This window comes from Dermacentor andersoni, chromosome 4 (genome assembly GCF_023375885.2).
Source record: "Dermacentor andersoni chromosome 4, qqDerAnde1_hic_scaffold, whole genome shotgun sequence".
NCBI classification, from domain to species: domain Eukaryota; kingdom Metazoa; phylum Arthropoda; class Arachnida; order Ixodida; family Ixodidae; genus Dermacentor; species Dermacentor andersoni.
This window is the reverse complement of record NC_092817.1, coordinates 141,869,775-141,896,949: the sequence shown is the minus strand read 5'-3', so window position 1 is coordinate 141,896,949 and position 27,175 is coordinate 141,869,775. Positions and strand designations below refer to the sequence as shown.

Sequence of the window (27,175 nt, the reverse complement as noted above, 5' to 3'; positions counted from 1 at the left end):
GAAAAGCACACTTAGGCAGAGACGGCAATTGGAAAGCAAGTTTGCGCAAATTTGCGCAGGCACAAACAGAAAGCTGCAACCAATTATTTGAAAACAGCAGATACGTTGCAACCTGGCAGCCATAGAAATCTGCAACATTTACCATACTTAACCAACTCTAACGCACACTTTTCTTTTTAAAAATATTGGTTCGAAAACTGCCTCCACATTACTATTGGATACGAAATCAGAGTGGCATTCAGGAGGGTGACAACTGTCCACTTTCAGAGCCTGCACCATCGTAATCATAAGTTGGCCACAGACCAAGTTCTCGTGTATATGATGATGCGCCGCTTTCATTATTATATTCAAAACAAACTATTTCACGTGTTAAGCTAGTGGTAACAGAGTTGTGTCCCATGTTTTCAGTGTTCTGCCGCTTGCACGTGTTGCAGGACGTACTGGTGAAGTGTTTAGTTGAGGCGTGGGCCACCGTCCTGCCCGAGATTGTTGCGGAGTCGTTCCGAGAAATACATATTATCAAACCAGGACATCAAACAAAATAGACTGCATGTAGGGCAATGCACTGTGGTCTACAGACAGCAATAGAGAGCTGTCTGACAGTGATTAAATTTACATTCAATGAAGGTGAATTCTGCAGCTTTGATCTTTTCCTGTTAGTGAGAAGTGAGTGAAATTTAGTGAAATTTTTTCTGCTTGTAGGATGCATGAATTCATCGCCTTGGGAAAAACTGCGCCAGTGTGGCTTCACTGGGACTATCACAAAAAGAACTTGGTTATCTTAACAGGGCTGGATTTTGTGAAAGCGGAGCGATATATGTGTAGGCCATCGACATGTCTGCCTTGGGTATCACCAGTATTATTTAGAATTTATTTCGCTATTGCCGATGCACATGTGCAAGTCTGTCTTGTTGAGTACACATGCATATTTTATTATGTATTGTATGTTACGTCACATTCATGTATATAACCTACTTAACTTTCTACCATTAAGACCAGTTGAAAGTTTGTGCTTGTGTCTGTTGTTCCCAGGTCCTCGTTCCAGTGGTGCACAAATAACATTGATCATAAATAAGGTACTTTTGTTGGACGGTGTTTATGGTGGATAGATTGGCAGTAGTTGTTCGTTTTAATTTTAATGGCACAGAGGCATCTCTGGCTATGATGCACTTGATTGACAGTGGTTGAACAAGAGAAGCCTCAGCTGAGAGCCAGTGTTTCGACAAGGAAAATTGTTCTTGTCTTGATGAGTAGTACAAATTAATTCTGGCACTGGCTTCAGGCGGCAGCTTCCCTTGACTACCCTTGTTTATCAATGCCACTAACCACCTTCTACTCATCTTTTCATGTTGTTGAGAACGGCTTTCTCATGAAATAGTTATGTGAAATCTAGAGGCAGTATAAATGTGGTACTTAAGAATATGGAAATGAATACTCCTGCTGTAGATATACACGTCTGCATTTGACAATTTGATATTCGATTCCATATTTGATACTTACTATTTGCATTTGATTAAATATTCAATGCTTATTATTTGCATTTGATTCAATATTTGATATTTACTATTTGTAACTGATTCGTATTCCAAAAAGTTGATATTCACCCATCTCTAGTAATAATTCAGTGCGAGCTACAGTTATCACTTGAAAATCTTTCTAGGGCAGGCTGAAAAACAGGCATTTTTGACAGATAATGTGTGCTCAACGCACTCACTGTCCCCTGAGCACCACCAAACAGATGCTGCTGTTATCAGGGTCACGAGTGTCACAGCCTATTGATTAAAATGCACAAGGAGCGGCACAAGGAACACACACGGGCAAGAGCATCCCAAAACGTTAGATGATTTTTCTCCACTTCTCAGTGTATGGCACGTGCATGCATCTAAAATTAAGATACGCTTACTAGGCCCCGCCAACAGCCTGAAATCGAGGGCTCAAATCGCCACAGCAACATCAGAAACAGCTCTGAATGGCTGCCAGTATGCTTATTAGGAGTCTATGTGCCGGTACTGTGATCGGAGACGGCACATGCGCACCTTTATAATTAAGAAACGTGTACTACATCCCATGAAAGTGGCCTCTTCATTTCTGCTTTGCTTCACAGCAATAAATTGCCTATGCTTCACCGCATAACACAGTAGCATTGAGGCAAAGCTAACCAGTCAAGTTCGAATTATTTGACGAAGGCCAATATTGAGATTTAAATAATGGAAGTTTGGGTCCATAGAAATTTATGAGCGCTGGCCGGGACCTTTGGTCAGGATTGAAGTAATTGGAAAAATGAATTAACGGTCATCTACTATAATGCGATCTCTTCTGACTCCTGTTTGTCTTCCCACAGAACTCAATGTACTATATGCATACCACTTACAGTGCATTCGCGCAAGACAAAATACCGATTATAATGCAGTTGCCGGAAAAGCCTGGAGACAAGTGAGGCAGCGAGAGCACATCTCAATGAGGTGTGGCGGCTGAGGGGAGAGCGATGAGGGTAAGGCAGAGGAGGAGATGCAAAGCAAGCCAGTCAAGCGTGCTTACTCAGCGGGTGCAAGGGGGTTGCCTAGGCAACAGAGAAGCCTTTTGCTCCAAGCGCTTGTCAGCATTGTGCGGTCCACACCAAACATGCACATCTGTAAGTGCATTTGTTTGTGTGTGCACTCTCAGTTTGTGTGCAGAAAGTAAATCAGTCGCCGGCAAATTTTTTCGTACACAGACGGGGTCGCGAAAATGTCTGAATTATTGGGCTGACTGGGAAAACTAATTTCAATGGTAAAATCAATTTGTTCTTTTTCACAACTCCAGCACTGCCGGTAATGATACTAGCCCACGCCATTTCAGAGCAGTAAAATAGAATTTCGAAGCAGATTTATAAAGGCAATTGCAAACTCTCCATATTATAAAGTCCTCAAAAGTTAAAGTACCACTAATCTTGATAAAACTAATGCCAGCAACACAAATAGCTGCTTGCATAGGCCATTTATATGCTTTGGCAGACACAGCTTTTACGAACAAGTACTGCTGGCAAACAAAAATGATCCTACTCATTTGACGATTTAGGGTATATATGTTTATATTAAAAACTGCAGTGATCAATTTCAAGACAACTTCGTTTTGTTTGATTCTTCAAGACCGCTTACATTCCAAAATATTCATCATCAAATTTGACACTCGGAAAGATCATTTCGCATTCGTAGGTGGGAGTCTATGCACAGGCGCCCTACCCCAAGTTTACATAGCTTACTGCCTGGGAATATCACCCAGAGAGGGCAGTAGCACAGCTGTTACAAACTCCGTCAGGCTTCTAGGCTAGCATGCTACATGATCACCAGCGGCACATGATGGCTTTGTCTTCGTGTCCAGACTTTCACCTCTGAATTTGAAATTAGCATACCGAGTGTCCAACTTGACAGGAAAAACAGTGACCAACTGATTTTTAAAATTTTTCGTAAACAACGTCCGAATAATCGGGCAGTCCAAAAACATGAACTTCCATAGTAAAATAATTTTGTTGCTTTCTCTAATGCCAACGGTATTAAAAATATACTTTTCCCTAGTAGTGTGCTTCACTGATGTACCACCTACTTAAAATACCGCGATGGTCAAGCACGTGGAGCCATTTCACTTTCGCTTGGCGTGCTGCTGCTCCATGTGCGTTGCGTGCCATCACAAAGTGCAGATATGCACGCGCAACTTTTGACTGTGCAATGCTGTCAGATTAGGCTCTGATGCACAGATTCAGTTTGGAGCTTTCTGCCTACACACGAGATTTCGCCGATCTGTCTATTAAGCACGAAAAACCAACAAAAAAAGTTCATGGTAGTTGCCAGCATATTCCCTGTGGACCCAATCTCAGCCTCCAGCTAGCCACCAGTCCAGCCCATGATCTGATGCCCAATTGCCAAGGTGGTTTACGTGCTTGAACATATTGATGGCCAACTTGCTGCGACAACCTTTGATGGCAACAAACCAGTGCCACTTTGTCAGCATCCAGCGGTAAAAGCTTCTATTTGGTACCGAGTCGACCAAAGGCATAATGGCGTTATGGCCGTGAAATCACGTTGCTAACAAAAGTGGGGGAGAGGCAACAAAGTGAATGGCGGCAACTTCGTTCACAGCCATGGCTGCGACACCGTGCATGACATGTTACAAAAATTGCACGAAATACTGTCTGAGGCGTCCGAAACTTCATTCACCAATTCACATTGGTCCTACAGAAAGAAGTGCAGGGTCTGGCTTGGCACCATCGCAATAGCTTGCAGTCGCCTCAAAAGCGATGCTGTACTGCTGCCAACCCTCATGCGGAGGGAGGTATTGAAAATAGACAACCGCGGAAGAAACCGTGGTAAGATCCAGGCTTAATTGGAGAGGCTTGACTCAGTCCCCCTACGAGTTAACACAGCTGCTGGTCTATGCCATGCCGCTTTTGATGCTGTGGAGGAACGGCTCTTGAGGACTTAGTTCAGCTTTTGAAAGCCTGAGCAACACCTTAGATGCAGGGTGGGTGCAGTTTTCTCATATTTTGCTGAAATGTAGCAGGATGTAGCAGGGTTTGCCTCTGGGCGCAGTTCAGTGCAATTGGCGCAGCAGCAGCATCACTGCATCGCAGAATAAACTGGTTGAGGTCGAGTGGATTTTGCAGCGACTCTGCGACGCTGTCAGTTTCAATTGTGTTCCGCAATTTCATCAGTTTGAAATGTCCACATGTGAGCTTTCACCATATCTACCAGTATGTGCACCTACAAACTTTTCTTATACGTGTTCATGGTAGTTGCCCGCTGATCGCCCATGAACCCCACTTCACAGGCACTGATGTCAGTTCAAACAGTGTGCACGATCTTGCGGCAGATCTATTTGTCTACGGGTACGAACATATATTAAGGATGAGCTTCCCGTGATGGCATGCTGCCCGACAACCCCAGTGGCTAGGCCCAACCAGCGTCCTCTCGTCGGGAGTGAGCAACCAAAGTTGCAGCTTGGTGCAGGGTCAAGGACATGCTTTGCTGTGGTTGTACAGCACTTGCAAAGCACAGAAACCACCTCGCCAACAAAAGTGAGGGCATATCCCGCTTGTCCACTGCAGTTCCCGGACGAAGTGGCTGCTTGGTCTACATGTTTTGCACATGCACAGCCATTGGAAAAAATTTTTTCTGGTTATACAGTTAAACCTCGATATAACGAATTTCAATATAACGAAATTATCTGTATAACGAAGTATTTAACTCTTCATAACCTCTTGTCCATAGAATACCATGTACTGTTACGTTTCGCCTACGACGCGCGGTATAGCCGGCGCGGATGCAACGGACGCCGGGGCTTCGTTCAAAGCGGCGGACATTTTGGCCTGTTCAGCGCTGCCGCAACGCCTCCCCGCCAAGCGCGTCCAGGCATGTTTCAATGCCACGTGTCTTCGTGTGTGCGTGTGTGTGTGTGTGCATGTTGGTGCCCACGCTTGTCAAAGCGCAGCAGCCGGGGAGAGGAGCTCCCCAACTGTGAAGCGAGGAGGTCTGACCGGCGCCGGCCCGGCGGATGCGTCACCTTCTAGTCTCAACTTGCCCGAGTGGCGCCGTCACGTGCGCCCCATCTAGAGCTGTTCCTTCTTGCCCTCAACTCCGAGAGTATAAAAGCAGCTGCCCCCGGACGCCAAGAGAGAGGCTCCGATTTCTTCCGTTGAGTAACGTGCTCTCCCGTCTCTCCACCTCGGTCGATCTGACCGGCCGCTCTTTTGCGATGCTAGAATAAACAAGTTGTTCTGTTAGCAGTCTACTCATCCTTTGCCAGCACCTTTGGATGCTTCCAGTTGTGCCCCAGGCCGCCAGGCCAACGCTACCTTTGGGGCTTGCGACCCATATGCAACAGTACTTAAAACCTCAATGTAACGAAGTGTGTTTGTATGCAATTTCAATATAAAGAAATTTTGCTGCCACTGCAACGAAATGTAGAGACAATAAATGGAAGCTTCTGTGGATGCAGATGGTCAAATGATTCAATTACAAGTGGCTGCTTGCAAATGCACCTCTCAAATCGCGCGCCGCACGACCAGAGTGATCGCCGAAGATGTTCCGTATAAAGTACAAGTGCGATAAGATCCTATTGCGTCCCCATGCACTGTGTGCTTTAGGTGCGAGTGAGTGTGTGCGAGGGTGAGACAAGAAAGATGATGGCTTCACAAGTGCCGCATTCACGTGTGAGCAAACGGAAAGAAGGAGAGGGGAGCGAGCTTGCGGTAACGCGATCAAGCACACAAGAGGGGGCGGATTGGGAGGGTAAGTTGGCGTGCATGGCGATTTCTGGCATGCGTCTCGGCCGTGGCTGCACGTGGGTATAAGCGCGGCTGAGCGCATACGCAGCCGTGTGCCCTGCTTAAGAGGTAATCTGCCGCGTGTGCAAAGAGTGGGCATTCCGAGACTGCGTGGCATCATGTAAGTTGTCTTCCTGTGCGTTTAGTATTGAAGGTTGCGTAACCTCGAGTTTCAGTGACCTACTGAAGTGAAAGGCGGAAGAAGCATTCGCTCCTCAAAGCCGGCACTTTTCCTGATAGCGTCATCCTAGTGTGGGTGACGTTATCAGCCGCAGGGGCACAGTGCATGCAAAAGTGTGGCTGGCTTCCCTTAATCCGCACCGCCGAAAAGATATTGTCAACGTACGTGGCATGAAACAGTATCATTCGTCGCCAACTCCCAAATTTATCAAAATCTATTGTTTTCTCATTCATATTTGCTTTCCTCAATTGCCTGATAATTCAGAAAATTCTGCGGCCCCCTTCCAGGTAAAAAAAATCGATCGGCATTTGTACATACTTGCATAAAATGCTGAATTTCAACACAGCAAAGTTTCCATATAATGAAGAAAATTGCCAATTTTATCAACCTCATTATATCAAGGTTTAACTGTAGTACGGTAACGCTCAGAGTGTAGAAATTTGCGACTCCGGCGACTTACCTTATATAGTTCAATCTTATTAATTCAAACATGCTTAATTCGAACTTTTGGTTTATTCGACCTGACGCCGTGGTCCTGTTCAAGTTACGTGTATTCCAACGGGCGAAAACGCCTGGTAATTCAAACGCACAAGCATTTGCGACGGTTGATGCGAACATACTGCGCTCCGACAATGCTCTCAGCAGCACGCCAAAATAATGCGGCAACGCCCCCAACCAGCATTCCTCTAAGCCCGCCATAGAGAAAAAGCTTAGGAGAGTCGCCTCAACGTTGTGCGCAGACAAAAGAAAAACAAGGTGGCAGAAATTTGTGCGCAGGCGTGTGCAGACGCACATCACTGACTACTTCTGTTAGTAACGGGTGCCCTGTACAGTCAATGACTGATTTTCCGGACATCCTCGATAATTCAGACGCCTTCGTGGAACCGCCATGTACAGCATAGAGTCAATGCACAAGAAAGTCTGAAATTTCAGACGCAAAAACCTTTCGCCGTCAGATTTTTCGGACTTCCTGCCATAAATGCAGGTCCGAAACGGCATTAATCGAAGCCACCACAGCCGCCATTTTGATTATCTCACCGCCTCAAGCCCCCGGTCTCGCATGCAGATCCACTGGCGGCCCACCACCGTGGCAACGCTAGGCCTAGCTACTTCCACATTCGCTACCAAGTTCCTTGCTGTTTGGTGCCATGTTTTTAATTTAAACAATTTGCCGATGTTAGCAATGGCGCCGACTCCACCTTTGTAATCCTTGCCAATGGCTTTGGAGCGCGGAAAGCATGGCGCATTGCATAATGCCTGTTCCCGAAAGTCAGTTTCGCCTCAATGTTTTAGTGTTAAACGGAGAAGCATACCAAAAGTTGTAAGGGGCAAATGTCACGGATCATGGCCATATTTCCTTTAATTACATACACGTGCACCCGCCGTCTCCTATCACAGTACGAGGACCTACACACCTATTAAGTGCATTGGCAGGCCTTTAGAGCTATTTCAGACGTGCCTGTGGCGAGTTGAGCCCTTGGGGGCGGTAAAAGGCATGCATTCATTTTTTCGGACTGCCCGATCTTTCAGACATTTTTTGCGGCCCCCAGGGAGTACAAGAAATCAAACGACTGTAATTTGTACACACATGTGAATAAATCCTGTGGAACTTCTCACTTGTGTTAGCTCAGCGCACGTGCGCCACTGCAGATAAGTCCTCCATTCAATTAACTTTTAATTCAAACCTTTAATTTTAACAAATTTTCGGGCCCCTTCGAGTTCAAATTATAAAGATTTGACTGCAAGTGGTCATTGCTGTATAAAACATATCATCAACAATTACCCACCAACCATAATATATATTACTAACTGCATTAAAGCCGGCAATCGTCTCTAAAGAATGAATGTGTCGCTGTTTTCTTTTTTTGCTTGTTGAGCCAGAAGCAAGCATATTACCCCAGTAATAGTGCAAGCGCTTGTAGTAGAAAGGGCGGTGTTTTGCCTATAAATTGTATCATTTATCCAGAACCAACCCCAATTCACCAGCAAGCATTCCCTCCATTGTAGGATTATAGCCTGTCCGGAAGCTGCGTAGACTATATGCGGACATTAATTAATAAGGGCAGTTGATTTTTTATTAATTCATTTGTGCTTTTTTTATTAAACACACAGCTCTTGGCAATGCACCCTTTCCTTCCTCGCATTCATTTGTACAGATGCCGATTGGCGCGCTCTCTCCGATGATGCATCCTAACTAGCCCAGTTGTCCAGCGTGCCCTAAGGGAAATACGCAAGAAAAACATATATACAAGCTTCTTAGATTACAAATACAGTAAAACCTCAATATAACGAACCTCGATTTAACTAAATTTGCAATGTAGGGAGCTGTTTACATTTCCCGATCTTGGTTGCACTGAAAACCGTGTATATTTTAAAGTAATTTCGTGACACGGTTTCGATTTAACAAAGTTTTCAGCCATTTCAAGCCTGTATGGCTAGTAAATCTAGCAAAAGATCAATAAAAATGTTGGCCGAGGCAAAAGTTATTTTAAGTGTCCTCTTGCATGAAATGTTAGTGGCAAAACCGCCACCGAAGTGCGTGTTCCAGGACACAATAGGCAGGAAACAACGCTGCGCCATTTTTCATGTTGGTAAACAAATCGCAGAATCCGTAAGACGCATGGCAACTCATAGCACTAGGAGAAACGTGAGCGCTGACAATTCCTCGTGTGCAAGAGGAATGGGGAGGAAGTGAAAACACAGTAACATCATTAAGCACCCATAGGGGGTGGGGGGAAGGAGGGCATGCCTGCCCTCCTCCTAGCATGTGCCTCTGTGCGCGGACCACACAGCGTATCCTGGATGGTAACCTCTCCATGGAAAATGCAAAGGGAGAGACAAAATGGTTGATGCCATCATGCACAATATTGGTGTTCCTGCGTGTCTAGCATTGACGGTTGCATAGTTTCAAGTTTCCAAGACACGGTGTAAAGCACTCGTTCATATTGTGACTGCAAGTTTGTGGTCATCGAGTCAGATCTGTTAATGTTTGCTCGAGCGCGCGTGACACCGATAAAGCTACGAACTTCATGCAGTTGCCTCTTTGCTATCGCCATCAATGCTGCGCCTTCCTGGCAAAATTGGCTTTTCATTTTCTGTTGCTCAGGACTTTCTTCCTTTTTTAATTTGTGGGTGCCGGCTGCAGGCACTAAGTGCAGTCAGCTTTGGCATCAAGATTTAGGGCGTCGCGGGACCCAACACGTGCAAATCTTGGACTCTGTGAGCCATGTCGCTGCACTGGTGCTGATAACCACGCTATTATGGCCCAACCTTCTTGTCATATGTTTATAAGTGCTCACTCACAAGATACTATCCAGCAGGAGTCCTCTCGAAATTTATGGATTTGTTTTTATTGCTGAAACATTAAAGCCTCAAATTAATGAAATTCACGGAGTTCTTTCGCTGCAAGTACAACTTCGTTGTATCGAGGTTCAACTGCATATATTGAAATATATCGAAATTAAATGGAAATCACTTTCTTTCCAGCACACGAAAGCACTACATCTTGGCCACCAAATTTTAATGCGAGAGCAATGAGAAAGCATCCTCATAAACTGTGAAATCTCCTTATATGATTCTACCAGAGGGCTTCCATGCAATTTTAACAGGAATATTAGGCTCACCTGTTATAAGCCTACAGACGAGGCAAGGTGTTATTATTAATCATTTCTACACGAAAGCCTAGAAGCTGGTGCAAACAGTAAGTGTCTGTGGCTACTAAATCAAAATTTGAGATTACAAGAATGGCTGTGATTAGGAAGTACAAATCCAGTTCGAGCGCGCCTCTATGCACCGTCGGCTTACTGAACTCATATTTTCTCCATGCACATTATATGCTGGCAAAACATCTCTCATACCGCAGTACGTAGTGCTGCCGTGGCAGTGCCTGAACTAGGCCCCTCTCGCCGATCCCGGCACGTGCAACAGGCTGCACCTTGCGTGTTTTGATCGAGTGGCTCTGCCACTGTGCGTGCATGCTGAGCAGTCAGGTTTGGATTATCCGGCAAAGAGGAATTGCAGGATCGAAAAAAGCAGATGTTTGGGCCTAGGCATAGTTGCCAGCTAAGACCTTCGGTTGGGATCGATTTATTTGAAAAATTGAATTAACTCTAGTCAAACTAACAGAAGGCTACTGTAACTTCCCTCTGAATGTGAATAAAACAGTTGTTAGCTGGAGCATCATCCTCTGTGTAGGATCTTGTTTGTGCATTGTCAGAGCTGTGTGGCACAACTTCACATTTATGGTCCAGAACCAACTATCCTACACGCAACCTTTCGCTGAACACACTAGCACGGCGAACGTACCTTAAGCGCCTCAATCTCCTTTGCCAGGCGTTGGCATTCTTTCCGCTGCTCAGCAAGCTAGGCAAGAACCAACTACCCTACACGCAACCTTTCGCTGAACACACTAGCACGGTGAACGTACCTTAAGTGCCTCAATCTCCTCTGCCAGGTGTTGGCATTCTTCCCACTGCTCAGCAAGCTAGGCAAGAACCAACTACCCTACACGCAACCTTTCGCTGAACACACTAGCACGGCGAACGTATCTTAAGCGCCTCAATCTCCTCTGCCAGGTGTTGGCATTCTTCCCGCTGCTCAGCAAGCTAGGCAAGAACCAACTACCCTACACGCAACCTTTCGCTGAACACACTAGCACGGTGAACGTACCTTAAGCGCCTCAATCTCCTCTGCCAGGCGTTGGCATTCTTCTCGCCGCTCAGCAAGCTCGGCAAGCAAGGGCTCAAGCTCTGCTTCAGGAACCAAGCTCTGACCAAGCGTGGAAGAAAGAGGGGGTGGGGCAACGGACGGGCTAGCCACGCCGAGCAGCGGAGGCTGGTCCTGGGGAGGAGCCAGTGGCGGATGCCGAGGGCTGGCTGTGGCTGCTCCTGATCCCATCCCACCACCGACGGCACCCGAGTGGTGCGACACAGATGCCATCTGGCTCGACTCGGATGTCAGGCTCGAGCTGTCCTCGTCTGATGCATACTTGTTGCTGCAGCCAGTGAGCAGGAACCACCGCAAAACGTTAACCATTAAAGTGAGTTACATTCAACATTAATATCGTAGGAGTATGAGTAGTGCTTTGTTCCTGTGCATTAATTTTCTTATCCCCAGCAACTCAGTGACATTAAAAGGGGAAGAAGAAAACTCACAAGAGAGCAACCATTAGCATACTGCTCAGTATAGGCAAGAAACAACAGCACACAATACAAGTAACTGTCAGCTTGAGTGATAAAGAACTTCCAAGAGGCCCTTGTTAGAATTATTCAACAAACAAATGATTGATCAAGTTTAACATCTCCAAGCAACACTGGGGCTATGAGAGACGTAGTGGGAGACTTTCGATTAATTTTAAGAATACTTAGCACACAACATTTTTGCATTAAACCCCCATCGAAATGTGGCCACTACGCACTGGAATAGAACCTGGAAGCCAACCAATACAAACAAATCAACAAGATGAAAAATTGGTGCCTAGTTGAAAAAGGCAGGTAGGTGCCAACAACTCATGCATCTCAGTGCTGCTTCATTTAGGTGAACATTTCACTAAAGAACTAATAAAATGAGCGACAAAGCTGAGACGCCAGGCCTTACTCGGTTGATGAGTGCGCCACGGACGCCAGGCCAGACAGCCCACCCTTGATGTTGCCAACTACTCCACTAGCAAGCCATGCGAGAAAGAAAGAGAGAGAAAGAGAAAAAGAAAATCAGTATGTCATGCATTAAGGCACATGACAAGCTAAGATCCCACAGGTCACGACACCGTAAATTGTTGCAAGGTGAAACAAAAAAAATGCCGTACTAGATACAACAGCAGTCACACAAGAAAACTTAGCGTTGCCAAGAGAAGGTACTACAGTCGAACCCACTTATAACTATATCCAAGTGCCATGAAAATTCCATTGTTATAGCCGATAACTGTTATAACAGGGCTGCATGAAAAAAAGCAACACAGGGGGATGGCAGAGCTGTTGTGAGAAAACTATAACGGGGGGAGGCCCAATGCCCCTCTCCACCACCTTCCTCCATCTGGCTGCTAACTTTGTTGACTCATTTAACTCTTTAAGCCTGCTTCCTGCGCACTTCGATCGCGTGTAACAAGCCGCGGCTGTCTGTTTTCAAGAATGGAACTGCTATAACAACTACAAAGAGGGTTCCGGACGGCATGTGACATGCGAGCTTCCACGTAGTGCAGTGGAAGGCCCCTCGCAATAACGAAGCCCCGGAGGGACTGAATCATCTGCAGGGCCTCCTGTGAGGACAACACTGACGCAGCCTGCCCTACCATGTCGTCGCTGCCATCGTCGCCATCAATGTCATCGCGGCTATCCGATGCAAGCACATTCTCGACGATCCCCTCATCGGTTAGAGGTGCTGATGTTTCTAATGCATCGTTCACATGTAAAAAGTCTTTCGAGTTCTGAAGCATCCTGAAAGCATGGAGTGGTGGGCACTACAATTATCTAGGATGAATGCCACCTTCTTCTTGGATCGCTCAATATGTTGATTGAACTCCAAAAACCACTCAAGAAAAAGTTGTCGCATCATCCATACCTTGCGGCTGTGATGGTAGCGTACCGTATCCTCGAAGCACCGTGGAAGCAGCGGGGATTTTTTCATTTCCCAACGACAAATGTGGGGCATTTGTCACTTCCATCCATGTTGGCACACAAAAACACAGTGAGGCACAGCTTGCTGTTTTTGCCGCTCTTACATGTCTCTCCTTTGAATGCATGCGTCTGGGACAAAAACATCTGGAAGAACAGTCCTGTTTCATCGCCATTATATACGTTGGTATCAACGTAGTTGTTGAGGATGCGGGGCAGCGTTTCCTCCACCCATTTGTGCTTCGGCTCAACATCAAGCGAAGCTCCCTTGCCAGTGACAGCTTTGTAAACAATGCCATGCCTCTCTTTGAAGTGCTGTACCGAGCCGTCACCTGGCTAGACGTCCACATTATAGATGAGTAGGGCCAACCGTTTTACCTTTGAGGACAGAATTGGCCTGGTGATGGGCAAGTTCATGGCACAGGTGCCGAGAACCCACTCGTAGAGGGCCTCTTCCACCTCGTTATAGGCACATTGTTCAATGTGTTTGCGCCCATTGTATACCGAGCAGTTTTCTTTGTTGAACTTCTCTGCTGAGCAGATGATTGTCGACACTGTCGGTTGCGATAGTACGTACTTTTTCACACACTTTTTTACCATCCTTGTATTCCTTCACAATACTGCTATTGTTTTCAAATATATAGCAGTGCGCTTTCTCTTCACCGGCAACATCGTCCATTGCCGATTAACAGAACGCGGATCAGCCACCTTCCGTTTCGGCGGCAAAACCACGTGGCCAGGAATAACTGATGCAACCAACAAAGACGAGCACGAGCTCAACCGACCTACCTTATTTACTCGCATCTAACACGCACTTTTTTCCGATAAAATGGGGCCAAAAATTGTGTGCGCGTTAGAATAGAGTACGACCCTAAATCTGCGTTGCCATATCGCCATCGGCATTTCAATATTGCCACCTTGCACGCGCTTAGAGCCTAGCTGCCGTAACTTTCTCCATGTGCTGCAGTATGTGTGCTTAGGCAATGCTTTCTTTTGCTTAGGTTAGTGCACCATCCGTCTTCCCGTTTTCTGTGTTTGCTCTATCAGCATGTAAGTGCCAACTGCAAAGACATACTGAGTTCATCACAATGCCGCAATTAAAATGGAAGCGATCACAGGTGCGGAGACGGACGGAAATCGGGCCGCAGTGCAGGCGTTCAGAGTTCCCGAAACTTGTGTGCGGCACTGGCGCAAACAGAAGAGGTGTTCTACACCAGTGGCTGCTACGCATGGTGTGACGGCGCAGCCCCCATCATGAAAGCAATTTGCAGTGGAGACAAGAGTCTACGCATCTAGGCACACTGTGCTGTGTTCACATTGCTTAGTTTGTGTCGAAGCGAGAGGCCGCACAAAGGTTAATTCCCTCGCTCCTGCTACCGCACTTCCTCAGTCCAGCGTTCAAAGAGTTTCCGTGGTCATTGAGTGAGACTTGTCCATGCTTGTGTGCGCATCACACCATGTTTGTTAATTTAGTAAGTAAGCGAATGTTTGGAAGTTTATACGGCTGATAAAACTACCATCCTTACTTTTCGTATGGCTGTCTACTAATTTGCTATAGTAATCGATGCTTCACCTATCGCGTAAAACTGCGACTTCTTTTATTTATTGCAACTTTAGTGCATTGGGAGTAAATCTGTTTTTTCCAAATGAGAGAAAGTTGTATTTCTGTGTCAAAACATGAGGTGTGCGGTACTGTAAATGACTTTTCTTTCTTTAAGTCATGGCAAACGGGTGCGTGCTACAATCGAGGATGCTTTTTTTTCCTTTCCTTTTTTTTGCAACGAAAAATGGGTGCGCGTTACAATCGAGGGTGCATTAGAATCCGTTGGTAAAACTGCGAAGAAGGAGGGGCCAACGAGCAATCTGGGAGCACTGCTGTCAGTACGGTTGGCGTGGTTCATTCGTGCTTTGGAGAATGAAGTGGTATAGAGCTATGGGTGCAGCCCATTCGTGCTCTGAGGAGTGGAAGGGCGACGAGAGAGAGGCGCACGAGGCTGGTGATGCGGAGAAGGATGGAAAACATGTTCTATTGTACAAGCGCCCGGCGGCCACTAGGGTGGCAGGGAGGGTGCAGTAGCTTGAATTTCTCAGTCTTCTTCTTTTCAAGGATTTCGCATTCCATTACCTTTCGGCACGGACACCCAGCAGCCAGACTTCATCGTCCTAACCGATAATGCAGCATGGGGGCATTGTAGTAAGTGGGTTATTTCAGCAGAGAAAACATACAAAAGTTGACACTGCAGCAGCTTCTCATTGTTATAAGCGATATACACTCGAGCCTTGTTATAACGAAGTTGAAGGGGGAGCCAAAATTACTTCATTATATTCGTTACATCCATTATTACCGTTTACTGCAATATGTGCGTAATTGTAAACATGGAAATAAGAAGACGGCTTTGCGGCTCGTGGAACTGCTATGCAGCCACGCATGCATTGAAATTTGAATAAAATAAAAGAATCTTCAGCATGTGCAACATGCGACTTAGCACCTGACACGACAGCCTTTAGATAGCTGCCTTCTGTTCCATTGTGATGGTCTTTCGCGTTCACTTTCCACTTGGCTCGTGGCAGTCGAGCAGCACGCGGCACAGCACTGCACTGTGTGATCGAGGAGGCAAGTGAACTTTGCCACAATGGCTTGGCTCGGCTGGCTCGTGGCCTACGAGACCGCACCGATGCCAATGTGATCTCGGGGGCCACGCCCAGCTGCCAGCCTGTGTGGCGTGCCGCAGAGAGAGGGAGAAGTGAATGCACGGCCTGGGTGTGACCCCCGAGATTGCATCGGGGAAGTCTCCGAGGCCAGGCGCTGCTGAGGCTGCCTGTACGGCATGCCGCATAGAACTGAATCCGCTAATATTTTGCACTGCCACGCGTTGCGCAGCTCGCGTAGCCAGGCACACGCAAGAGAGGGAGAGGTCAGTGGAGAAGTGGAATAGTGAGCTGCTGCATGTGTGCAGGTTCTCAGCTATGGGTGGCAGTGAAAAAAAACCAGTGTTGCTCGACGCCATATCGATGCGGGAGTTTTGAACTGCTGTGGTGAACGAGTGCCGAACTCAGCAGAAAGTGGTGTACTCAGTGTGCAATGGTCAGATATTTTTTTGGTTTCGGAGATGAATATAGTTCGTTATTTTCATTGGCAGGACAATTTCACTTCGTTAAAATGAGGTATTAAACACATGGATCTCTACGGAGATTTAAAAGCGAATAACATTTACTTAGTTACATCCAGTTTAATTATAAAGAGGCTCGAGTGTATTGTTAAATCCAGTATCGTTGTAAGTGGGTTCTATTGTACACTACACCGCAACTACACCGCACTACACACTACACACTACACCGCAAAGCTTCACAGCAACACCCCTAGTCCCATAAACGTAACGTATAGCACAACCGAAAAGTCAGACTACTTCATCATTCGATGAATCGGACTCGGCCTACGTGACACACACTATCTGGCCAGTGAGATGATAAAAAGGAGCGATGCTTTTGTTTTGATACGTCGCCAGCTCGTCGTTGAAGCCAAAAATAGCGAAGCCTGGTTGATGCAGTAGCCAGCGATGGCACTGATACTACGGGACAAACCAAGTCAAGCAAGCTGCTAAGTTCTCAGGGCTGCATTTGGGAGTTTGTAGCATATGTCCCACTATCGCATGTCGAGCATTTGTTCCTTTGCATGCTAAATAGCAACACTGTCATGAACAACTTTGCTGTCGACTGTTAGGTATTTTAATGCGATTAGAATTCTTTGCCTACTTCAGGTGCATTGAAACCATATATTTATCCTATCTATCTAGCTTCTAAAGCCGACCCTCAGGCCCAAGTTGTCTACCATCTTGGGCGACTAAGTATGTGCTCATGGTCTTGATGCCTTCATGGTCATTCCGCTGGTGTCATTTCAGCTTTGCAATTTCACTCCTGTCATGCTGTCATCACGTCTTCGACGCTGGCTCAGTGGGTCAAGTTGTCTAACAGCTTGGGCCACTAGGTATGTGCGATGTATGGTGGTACGGTGCTCTGCTAGGTATGGTAGTGATGCTGTCGTGGTAGTTACAACATCATCCTTCCAGCTTTGTCAATCACCTCTCATCATGCCATCGTCATAAGACCATCGTCGTCATACACTCGTCTTTACTTGATTGTCCTCATATATGTATTGTCATGCCATCATCACCATTGTGTCATTGTCATGCGTTCGTTGTCATACCATGGTCGTAATGCCGTCGTAGTCATTCAGCTGTCGTTATTCTACCTGCATCATCTAAGTGTCGTCACGCCGTCGTCGTCACAGCAATTGTCACATCATTGTTGTGCTGCTGTCGTCGACACACTATCATTTCACCACTGTCATCACTTCAGTAACGTCATCCCATTGCCATCCAGCTGTCGTCATACTGCCTTCGTCGTTTCATCGACGTCAACCCTTCTTTGTCATTCTATCGTAATTGTGCTGTCGTCATTCAATCGTGATTATGCTGTCGTCATTCAATCGTGATTATGCTGCTGTTGTCCTGCCATCGATGTCAGACAGTCACTATCATGCATTCGTTGTTATATCATCATCACCATGCCGTCCTCGTCGTGCCATCGTCCTCATTCCAGCTTCATCATCCAGTTGTCGTCATACCACCATCGCTGTCATCCCATTGCCCTCATGACAACAGCGTCACACTGTCATAGTTATACCAACATCATCATTTAAGAATGGTCATCTCACTGTCATCATGCTGTTGTCATCATTCCTTCTTTGTCATTTCATAGTGGTTGGTGAATCAACTTCATACAGTTGTCGTCATGCTGCCATGCTCAAGCGTTACTATGGCAAGCGAGTGTCATAGAAACATGGGAGAATATTGGATTATGCTACATATAACAAAGCAACGAAATTCTTTGAATGACAACTACAGACGTTTAAAAATCTTGACTTCAGAAATACAGTGTGTAGTTACATTGCTGGTATGCTAATGGCATTACCATCAACAGTCATTGGAGATGAGTTCTGTCATAATATTTTTATCTCTCAAAGTCGTGAAGTGGTTTCAAATTGCACCAATTCCACCCTCGATGTCGGCACTGATGAGGGCGGCGATAAAGCGAGGGAAGTGCCAAACATAGACTGCTGCAAAGGAACCTGAGATCATTTGGTTGTCGAAGCATGGTCGACCACTATTTGAGTTGCCAGGGAATGAAGAATTGTTCCAATCGTTGCATTCACCTTGCTTTCGTCTACTGTAGCAGCAGTATGATGATAGTCACAGTACAGACTGTCTAGGTCCTATGCCAAGTGTGTAGCAATGCGTTGACAAGCTTTTCCAGCCACTTGTGGAATAAAGGCACTTGTTTTCTCGAGAATCTATTACTTTAGACTCCTGATTTTTTGGTATTTAAGAAAGTACTTGCCAATTCTAAATTATCGATCACTGACTATCAGTTTAGTAGCACAGTTCAACATAGCATCTAGAAGTGCCATTGCGAATTGATAAAAATGGCAATTGGTAAGGCAATAAGTAATTAGAATGTTTACTGGTATCAGTGATATGTTACTAAATGACTCAAACACAATAACATGCACTAACATACATCATGCAAGAATGAATAAGCAATGACAATCTTCTAATGGACTCATGCTTGACTAATGACTGGCCTAGATTTTGCACACCTAAATGGCTTTGGTAACCAAAGGGTCCTTTGCACACCCAAAGTGCAATGTTATGCTTGTATTCTTTTGTACCCCTTTCACATTCTTTTGTAAACCGAGCGGTTTGCATCCCCAAACTTTCGGTATGCAGAATCTAAAACTCGCTATTGTGTGCAACTTCTTGTGCCAGAGTTCTGACGCCACTGTGATTCCTTAAGCAGCCTAGGTACACGTAGGTCATTAGTAGCAAAATGTGGAAGAAGCTGATGCTGTTCCTGTGATTGCATAAAATGCAGCAGTCAAATACTAAACAGCACACTCAGTGCTTTGTACTCATTATTATGACAGTCAGTGCCGTGTTAGCTGAAAGCCTACTGTGAATATGTAACATAGGCATAAGATGGAGTCCACAGGGCCAACACAGTGGGAGGACTTCATCCTGCAGTGAACACAAATTACGCTGATGATGATGATGGCTATATCATAGTAGTTCTACTGCATCTTGATCTTTGCAGCTAAGTAGAAGTGCTGATCCGAGAACGTCATAAAATAGAACTACTAGCACAACAGCTAACAAAGCCCCACGGCAGCTATGGTTTGACCTCTCTCACCTGATGCCTTGCCCTACATTCTGCAGGACGTCTCGCGGCTGCCAGGAGGAAGACGTGGTGGCTCCATGGGTCTCCAGTTCGCGTTTGCGCCGAATGTACCCCTCCAGCTTCCGCTGCAGTTGGGCGATGGATTGGGCACACTTCTGGTTCTTCTTCTCAAAGACGCTCTTGATGCGCTGCATCTGCTGACGGTCCGCATTTGCCGCCAGCTTCAGGTACTCGTTCACATTGTCTGTGTGAGCAAGCAACTAACTTCAGGCTGCAGCTGAATGATCAATCTACTGATCAATTAACTGATTATTGTGTCGCAAAGCGACACATCTACCCTGCAGGATATCATAACAGAGAGCTTCAGGTTAGTACTGACCACCTGGTTTCCTCTAATGTCTACCAATATTTCAGCACACAGACTTTTCTGCATTTCATCCTCATTGGAATGTCGTTTTTGGTAATGAAACTTCCCATGTTGTGCTCAGAAGCTGGATGCCGCAGTTGATGAACCACCACAACAAGCCTGGTTAGGGTTTAGGTCCATCACACTACAGACACTAATTGAGGACACTCCTACAATGTGGCTGAAGCCCATCATGCTGCATCGATAAGGCTTGCAAGAAATGGTGAAGGTTCATACAGTCAAAGCTTTCCAAAGGGCCTCTGCAACCCAGCGAATAAACTAGCACAACCAGAGTATGTGTGAAGGAGTGAAGGTCGTGGGCACCACAGCCAATATGCAAAGAAAACAATCAAAGTGCTTTGGAAAGAAAAGGGGCCAAAATGTCAGTGAGGAGGCAAGCAAGACAGAAATTGGGGATGACTATACAAGACATGATGCAATGCAGAGCTCTGCTGTGGCATTATAAAGTAGGATCTGTTTTACTATTTCAAGCAAGCCATAGCACAATGCAGAGTCATTCTTACATTTACTCTTCCACTTTTTTTTTTTGGTGCTGCATCCTTTTATTTTCCTTTACACTGAGGCAGTTGGGAGAGGTAACCCCTCACACTACCCATAAAGTTTTTCATGTAATTCACAGGACTGCTAACACTCAATGTTTTAGGAACTTGACACTACTATTTCTGTAAGCCTATCAAATACCATTTGAATGCAGTATGTGGTGTAAATAATTTGTTTACGGCACTGCTGCGTGAGTGAGATGACACTCACTCAGAGGTGACACAGATGTCACAATGCAAGAACGTAAATTCAACCAGGAAGCTATATTTCCTTAATACAAACCCGTGCATATACTACATAAAACTAGCAACTTCTGACAGCGCTGAGAAGTGTCACACCTCACATCATCATCATAACTTGCACCGGCCTCCATCTGCCAATACTTGTGATTTTCACAACCTCACCCTTCCGCACACTTCTGCTTCCCCCACAAACACACTTTCCTTCCCTCTGCTGCTCTAAAATAACAGTTGTTGTCTACTCAACCAAATTTACATTCTAAGACTAATTGGTTTTTTGCAAAGATGTTATCAACCTGCACTGATACATGCAATTATGTTGCACTTAAAGGACAAGCAAAACACATAATCCTACATGCAGCGCTAAGCCACTGCATTCAGCAACAAGTCATGTGCAAATCCAAACCATCCAAACCAATATGAAACCTCACCATCGCGAGTCGTCTGCTCAGCCTTGATGAGCTCCCTAGTCCGAGCGATCTTGTGGCTGACGTGTTCCAGGGCTGCCCTGGTTCGGTGCAGGTCAGGTGTGTGAGCCAGTAGCGTGTCTGTTTCGTCTGCGCCAGGTGCAGCCGCACCACCTCCAGCTTCTGCCGCTGCTGCACCCCCATTGGCCAGCAGCGAAGAGCTGGCCACTAGTGCAGGCCCCAGACCCTCCTGATGGGAGAACAGAATAACAGTAGAATGTATGCTTGAGCCAACATCAATCAGAACTACCAAGGAAGGAAGGAAGGAAAAAGTGGAGAAGGAAGGCAGGGAGGTTAACCAGTTTTGCCTAACCGGTTTGCTACCCTACACATGGGAGCGGGATGGGGGGGATGAAAGATGGGGAGAAGAGATAGAGGGCACATAACACGGCACACACATCGTTGGTTACAGTCTGTCACTCTTGTGCGGTACGTGACATCACTGTCACAGCCGCTTGTCCAAGCCCGTATCCTTCATAAACCGAAGTAGTCCCTTCGTCGCCTTCAGCTGCGATGTCTTCAGTAGGCGATATGTGAAAATGGTTGCAACTGACAATGGTCTATTGCCAAGGTGCGCTAGAACAGATGCCAGGGACTGTTGCTGAACATTATATTCAGGACAGTCGCACAGAATGTGTTCCAGCGTCTCCTCGCAAAGACAGGCATTGCAGAGAGCGTTGTTGGCCATTCCAATGCGAAACGAGTAAGATTTCGTGAAGGCCACCCCTAGCCATAAGCGATAAAGCAGGGTGGCCTCACTTCGGCGGAGTCCGGTTGGCATACAGAGATGCATCAAGGAGGGCAGGTCGTGTTGATTGCTGCGGTTGGTCTGGCTGCTTGGTGTGCACCAGAGAGCGAGCGTGATCTCCCGTGCAAGCACTTGTAGTCTGCTGGCTGCGTCGGACCGTGAAAGTGGTATGGCCTCTTCCTGTGTGTCTTCAAGAGCTGTCCGAGCGGCTTTATCGGCGTCTTCATTTCCGATGACGCCACAGTGACTTGGCAGCCACTGAAACGTCACGTGATGTCCTTTCTCATGTGCTGTATGGAGTAGGCATCTAATATCGAATACGAGCTGTTCGAATGGCCCGCGACGCAGAGCTGATAGTACAGATTGTAGGGCTGCCTTTGAGTCGCTGAAAATTGACCATTGTCGAGGTGGTTCCCGATTGACAAAACAAAGTGCAGCTCGAAGAGCAGCTAGTTCTGCAGATGTAGATGGCGTTGGGTGGTCAGTCCTAAAGCTGATGGTAATACCTCTTTCTGGGACGACTACAGCACCGGACGAACACTGGATGTTTGTGGAACCGTCAGTATAAATATGTGCACTGTCTGCGTACCTCTCGTGCAGAAGAAGCAGAGACAGTTGTTTCAGCACAGGCGACGACAGCTCAGACTTTTTCCCGATTCCTGGCACGTTGAGATGGACTGTGGGGCTGACAAGGCACCAAGGGGGCATCGATGGTTTAGATGCAGTGGTGAAGCCCGAGGGAAGTTTGTCGTTGTACTTGACAATAGTTTTTGAGAATGATGCTTGGTGCCTGTCTGAAGGTAGTGTTGCAAGGTGGTGATAGGGGGCCCATGCCAAATGTCTGATATGCGTTCTCAGGGTTTCCACCGTGATGTGAGTCTGCATTGGATGGTCCCGAGCAATCGCAATAGTTGCCTCAGTTGGCGTGCATCTCGGCAAACCAAGACAAACTCTGAGTGCTTGAGCTTGCGCTGCTTGCAGAACACGAATATTTGTCTTGCAGGTGTTGTTCAGTACAGGTAGACTGTATCGTAAAAAACCGAGAAAGAGAGCTCTGTAGAGTCTCAGCATTGCGTCTACTGACATCCCCCACGTCTTTCCTGTCAGGTATTTAAACAACTGGGAGGTTGCTGTTAGGCGTCGTTTCATGTAATCAGAACTACCAGAAATGTTTTATACATGGTATGAAAAGGTAGGCAAACAAAACACGAACACAAAAGGAACAAAAAGAACACAAATCCTGACCATTCACTTTCACTTTTGCTTCTCCTTATTATTTCTGTATTTCAATGTACGCTTCCCTGGCTTCATTGTCTGTTTGGCTTCATGCGGATTTAACAAACAAGAAATCGAGCCACTCCGTTCCTTTTACCCTTCCCATTCATTGCACAGCGAGGCCCTCAACTTTGACAGCCTTGATGCCAGGAGGTAATGCGAAGGTTTATTGGCCAGTGGCTGGCTCCGAAGTCCACATTCTATGTGACGCCCACAGTTGAAAGGATGTTCCGCGTGTGCCACCACAGCCGTGAGAGGCACTAGCTAACTCTCCCATATCACTCCAGTAACCTTCCCATTACATGGTGTCATGTAATCTCCCCGATTGGGACCTTTGAGATATAAAAAAACAGAGAATCTAATCTTACACACATACAAAAATAGGCAAGAAAGTTGACGGGAGGATGGCTTCCACAGTAGCTTAGGGGTAGAGAACTGCACGTGTAATGCACAAGATGTGTGTGCGTAGATTTGGCCTCCATATGTGGCAACTACCTGCAGATGCTCTTTTCTTTTTTTCATTACCGTGCATCCACTCAATTGATAGTCCCTGTTTGTGTTGTCCTTTTCGTTTCCCTTGCGTCTGGCATCTTGTACGCCTACTTTTCCATACCATTATTTCCTACCTCCTTGCACAGTCACAGTCTTTCTAAGTTTCCCTTTCATACACTCACAGAACAAACTTTAGATTGTCGCTTTGCACAGCGATTCAGAATTTTCTGGCAGTAAGCATGTGAGTACATACACTGTGGATTAAGGACACACTCTGGTGCCTGCAGAAGCCACTGGAATATGTGTGTTTATGAGGAACATTTTCACTGAGTTTAGGTGGTAGGAAGTAGCCAACGATGTACTATATAGAAATGGAAATCTGCAGATACCGCTCAATGAAATTGCTTGATTGGTTGATTAGATTTGATGTACGTTCAAGACACTTTGGGACACCAAATCTAAACACGTACTGGCACTAGCCCGTGTCTCTACCCTTTCGCCCTTGCATGTTTAGTACAGTATCCCTTCGCTAGCATTATTAACCAACTAGCCACACAACAAGTTTTACTGTGCTACCAACATGCAGTTAATCATAGCTCCATGATAGTGCGACAGAGGGTATTTGCATACATGTGTATAAAGGAGCACATGACAAAGCAGCTTAGTGCCTCTAGCCCATAGGATATCCTTTAGATTGAGTGTCTATGAACAATGTCAGCTTTTTCACTCCTGTGAATCAAAACACCACCAACAGTTGGCTGATTTTAGCACATCGTTTGGCATCATGATTTGGCCCATTAGACATCTGCTACCACAGTGGTCTAATGTTTGAGCATTACTCAGACAGCAGAGTTTCACATTAAACCTGTTAAAGGAAAAACTGGGGCAAAACTTGTTCATCAACTATAGACTTTGATAGGTTTAACAATATTCATGTAAGCCTATGAAATACTATTTCAATTTGGTGGGTGGTTGATTTTTCAACTATTTGGCATGGATTTATTAAAAAGCCCCCACTGGCTCCTCGTATCAACTTCCGTGGTCCAATCCTATTTACTGCTAGCGTCGAAACAAGTTGGGATTCATCAAAGTCAACTTGCTCTGTGGATAGTTCTGGTTCCTATCCAAAGAGTCCACTTACATGTGTAAAGGACCTGTTGTTATTTTTGTTTACAGCACCGTTTTATAACTGACAGCTGTTCAAAACCAATAAACCAATCTAGACGAGGCTTAATGGTTTTAGTCAAAGCACAGCCCACAGAAGAGAGAGAAAAAAAGAAGCTGGCTTGACATGGCCACTCATACATGTCAGCCTTGATGGACGTGATGGGCCTGTAAGCAAAATGTTGGCCTGAATGCAGGACAGGTTTATTAAGGATACTAAAGCTATCTGTAGCATGAGGCACATTCTAAGGTGTGGCCCAAAAAACAACACATTTTTGCGTGATTGGGAGTATAACAATATGGTAAAAGTTAAATACACTCCCACATGCACAAGGGAGTTTAACCAGGATAACTATGATGCCCACCTGCTGCTCGAAATGGTTCAAGCCTGTAATGGAACGCTAAGCAGATACATTAAACCAATTGAGACTTGCTGAGGAGATATGGGTGGGCTAATTGGTTGGTCATTGTTCTAAAGGCACTACACCTCTGCACACCTGCCTGACCACTAAGTGCTCATGTTAATCTATATCAGTGTTCATCCATGAGTCTGTAAGTGCAATGTGTTTTTTACAACAACTGAGATGGCTGAAGAACACATTCGCAATTTCTTTGGCAGAAAAAGGTGGACAAATAATTTTTCTTTTTTTGCATCGCATCCGTGATGTCAGGGTGACAGCATAAATGTCAAGCTATTTCTTTTATTTGGGCCGATTTTTATCTATGGAAATTTCTCAATAGATGCCAGGCTAAGTGGTAGCTTACTTATGAAAATCAACGTAGTCCTCCTCAACAGGTAAACAATGAACTGGCCCCCAAATTATGCAACGTGTTGGGGAGGTGGTGCTGGAACTTCACTGTGGCGCTCTGACCCAGGCCCATTCTGGTTTACCAAGTGCCCAATGCCTGACAGACTTACCGATTTGATTTTTTCATAAATGCATTCTATCAATCCAGCTTAACGCGCTCACTGCAGCAGCAATTTTCTCACATCCCGATTTTATGTGTCATGACCCATGGGTAGGTCACAGGTCTCAGGTGCACTGTGACCTTTTCATTTGTACTGTTCACTTTTCGTAAAGACATTGCTTCCGCATTTGAGAAGACACTTCATTTTCATTCTCAGACCTGCGCATGGGGAATAACCGTCATGAATCCCCAGTGGACAATACTGCAGTGAATGCATTAACCCTTTGATCTAGCGTCTACTGAATACCCATGCTGTACAGGCAAAGTTAATGCAAGAACGTGTTGCCGGGCCAGTTCGTGCATGATGGTAAATTAGTAGATTTTGACACTAAACAGATGATTAAAAACGTAAAAGTCCCGTTTATATGTCTTTAAGCTTTGTGGTAGCCTGTCTGGTGCTGAAATCTATTACTATATTAATTTATTTACCATATTAATACATGATTTCTAATGGCACGCCATTTGCAACAAAGGAGGAGGAGGGCAACAAAATAGTCGCTGAGCCTGTCTGATCTAATCAAGTTTTACTACATCTGCTACCGTCTAGCATTCTGCCTATCACATCAAAGAAAACCACTGCATTGGCCATTCCTGGTGTGTGAATAGGCAATCCTTTAAAAAGGAAGTCAATAATGCAGACCAATATTTTTTGTTGTGCGTTTCTCCGGGATCCATATGATTTGAAAGTTACAAAGCATACTGAAGGGCTAAAACAAGTTTTCAGGGCTCAGTAAACTGCCAAAAGCATCAAAGGGATGCTTAACAAACAGCTGCCTTTGGCAGAATGTGATCAATCACTCCTCCAGAATGATGATGGTTGAAGTTTATTGGCGCAAGGGTGTCTAAGGCCAAAGAGCGCCAGGACATGTGGTTTGGTTTAGTACAATTGTGGGTTTGGTGCTATGACTAAAATAGAGGCTGTATAGTGGCCTACACGTAAGACAAATCTATATGTGCTGGTGGATGAATTCTAAAATAATTATGAAAATAAATATAAAGCCTTAAATATATTGTTTATAGGCACACATGATAAGTTATTGCGGATTGCCCGAGTCCCTTGCCGTACAATTCTTGCTTACGCAAGAAGTGCAAGAGAGCTCAGACATACTTTTGTGCATCAGATTGTGCCTCACCTGTGAGGCACAATCTGATGGTTATGATGATATGAGATGATGTCTAGAAAGTTGACTTCTGCAAGATAATTAAGCACTCTTTTAAAGTTAAAAAATGCATCCTCTGATAAAAACATTGAGGGATGGGGGGGTATATGATTTGAGAAAAGTTCCCTAAAATGAGCCACTCGCTCTTGGTGAAGTTGAGGACATTGAATGAGGACATGTAGGACGGTTAAGTTATCACCGCAGCGTGTGCACGTCGGTGGGTCAGATGCAGTCAAGAGGTATTTGTGTGTGCCGTAAGTGTGTGCTATTCTGAGTCGTGCCAGTGTGACTTCGGTGTGTCTATCAAGCTTCAGTGGGAAAGATTTGGTTAACTGCGGTTTAAGCAGGTGGAGCTTATTTTCAATTTCCTTGT

The 27,175-nt window shown here is 45.6% G+C and overlaps 1 protein-coding gene across 8 annotated transcripts in view; it reads right to left on the bottom strand.

Moving 5' to 3' along the window:
- The window catches only part of LOC126537848 (transmembrane and coiled-coil domains protein 2-like), a 98,046-nt gene that overhangs the window by 33,983 nt on the left and 36,888 nt on the right, over nt 1-27,175 (bottom strand). For all 8 annotated transcript variants that reach the window (XM_055074484.1, XM_050184924.3, XM_050184925.3 and 5 more), the window contains exons 3-6: nt 20,959-21,184; nt 19,334-19,565; nt 12,075-12,140; nt 11,148-11,472 (exon numbers count right to left, since the gene is read on the bottom strand). In XM_055074484.1, coding sequence (XP_054930459.1) covers nt 11,148-11,472; nt 12,075-12,140; nt 19,334-19,565; nt 20,959-21,184 — 849 coding nt within the window. The remainder of the gene's footprint in view (nt 1-11,147; nt 11,473-12,074; nt 12,141-19,333; nt 19,566-20,958; nt 21,185-27,175) is intronic.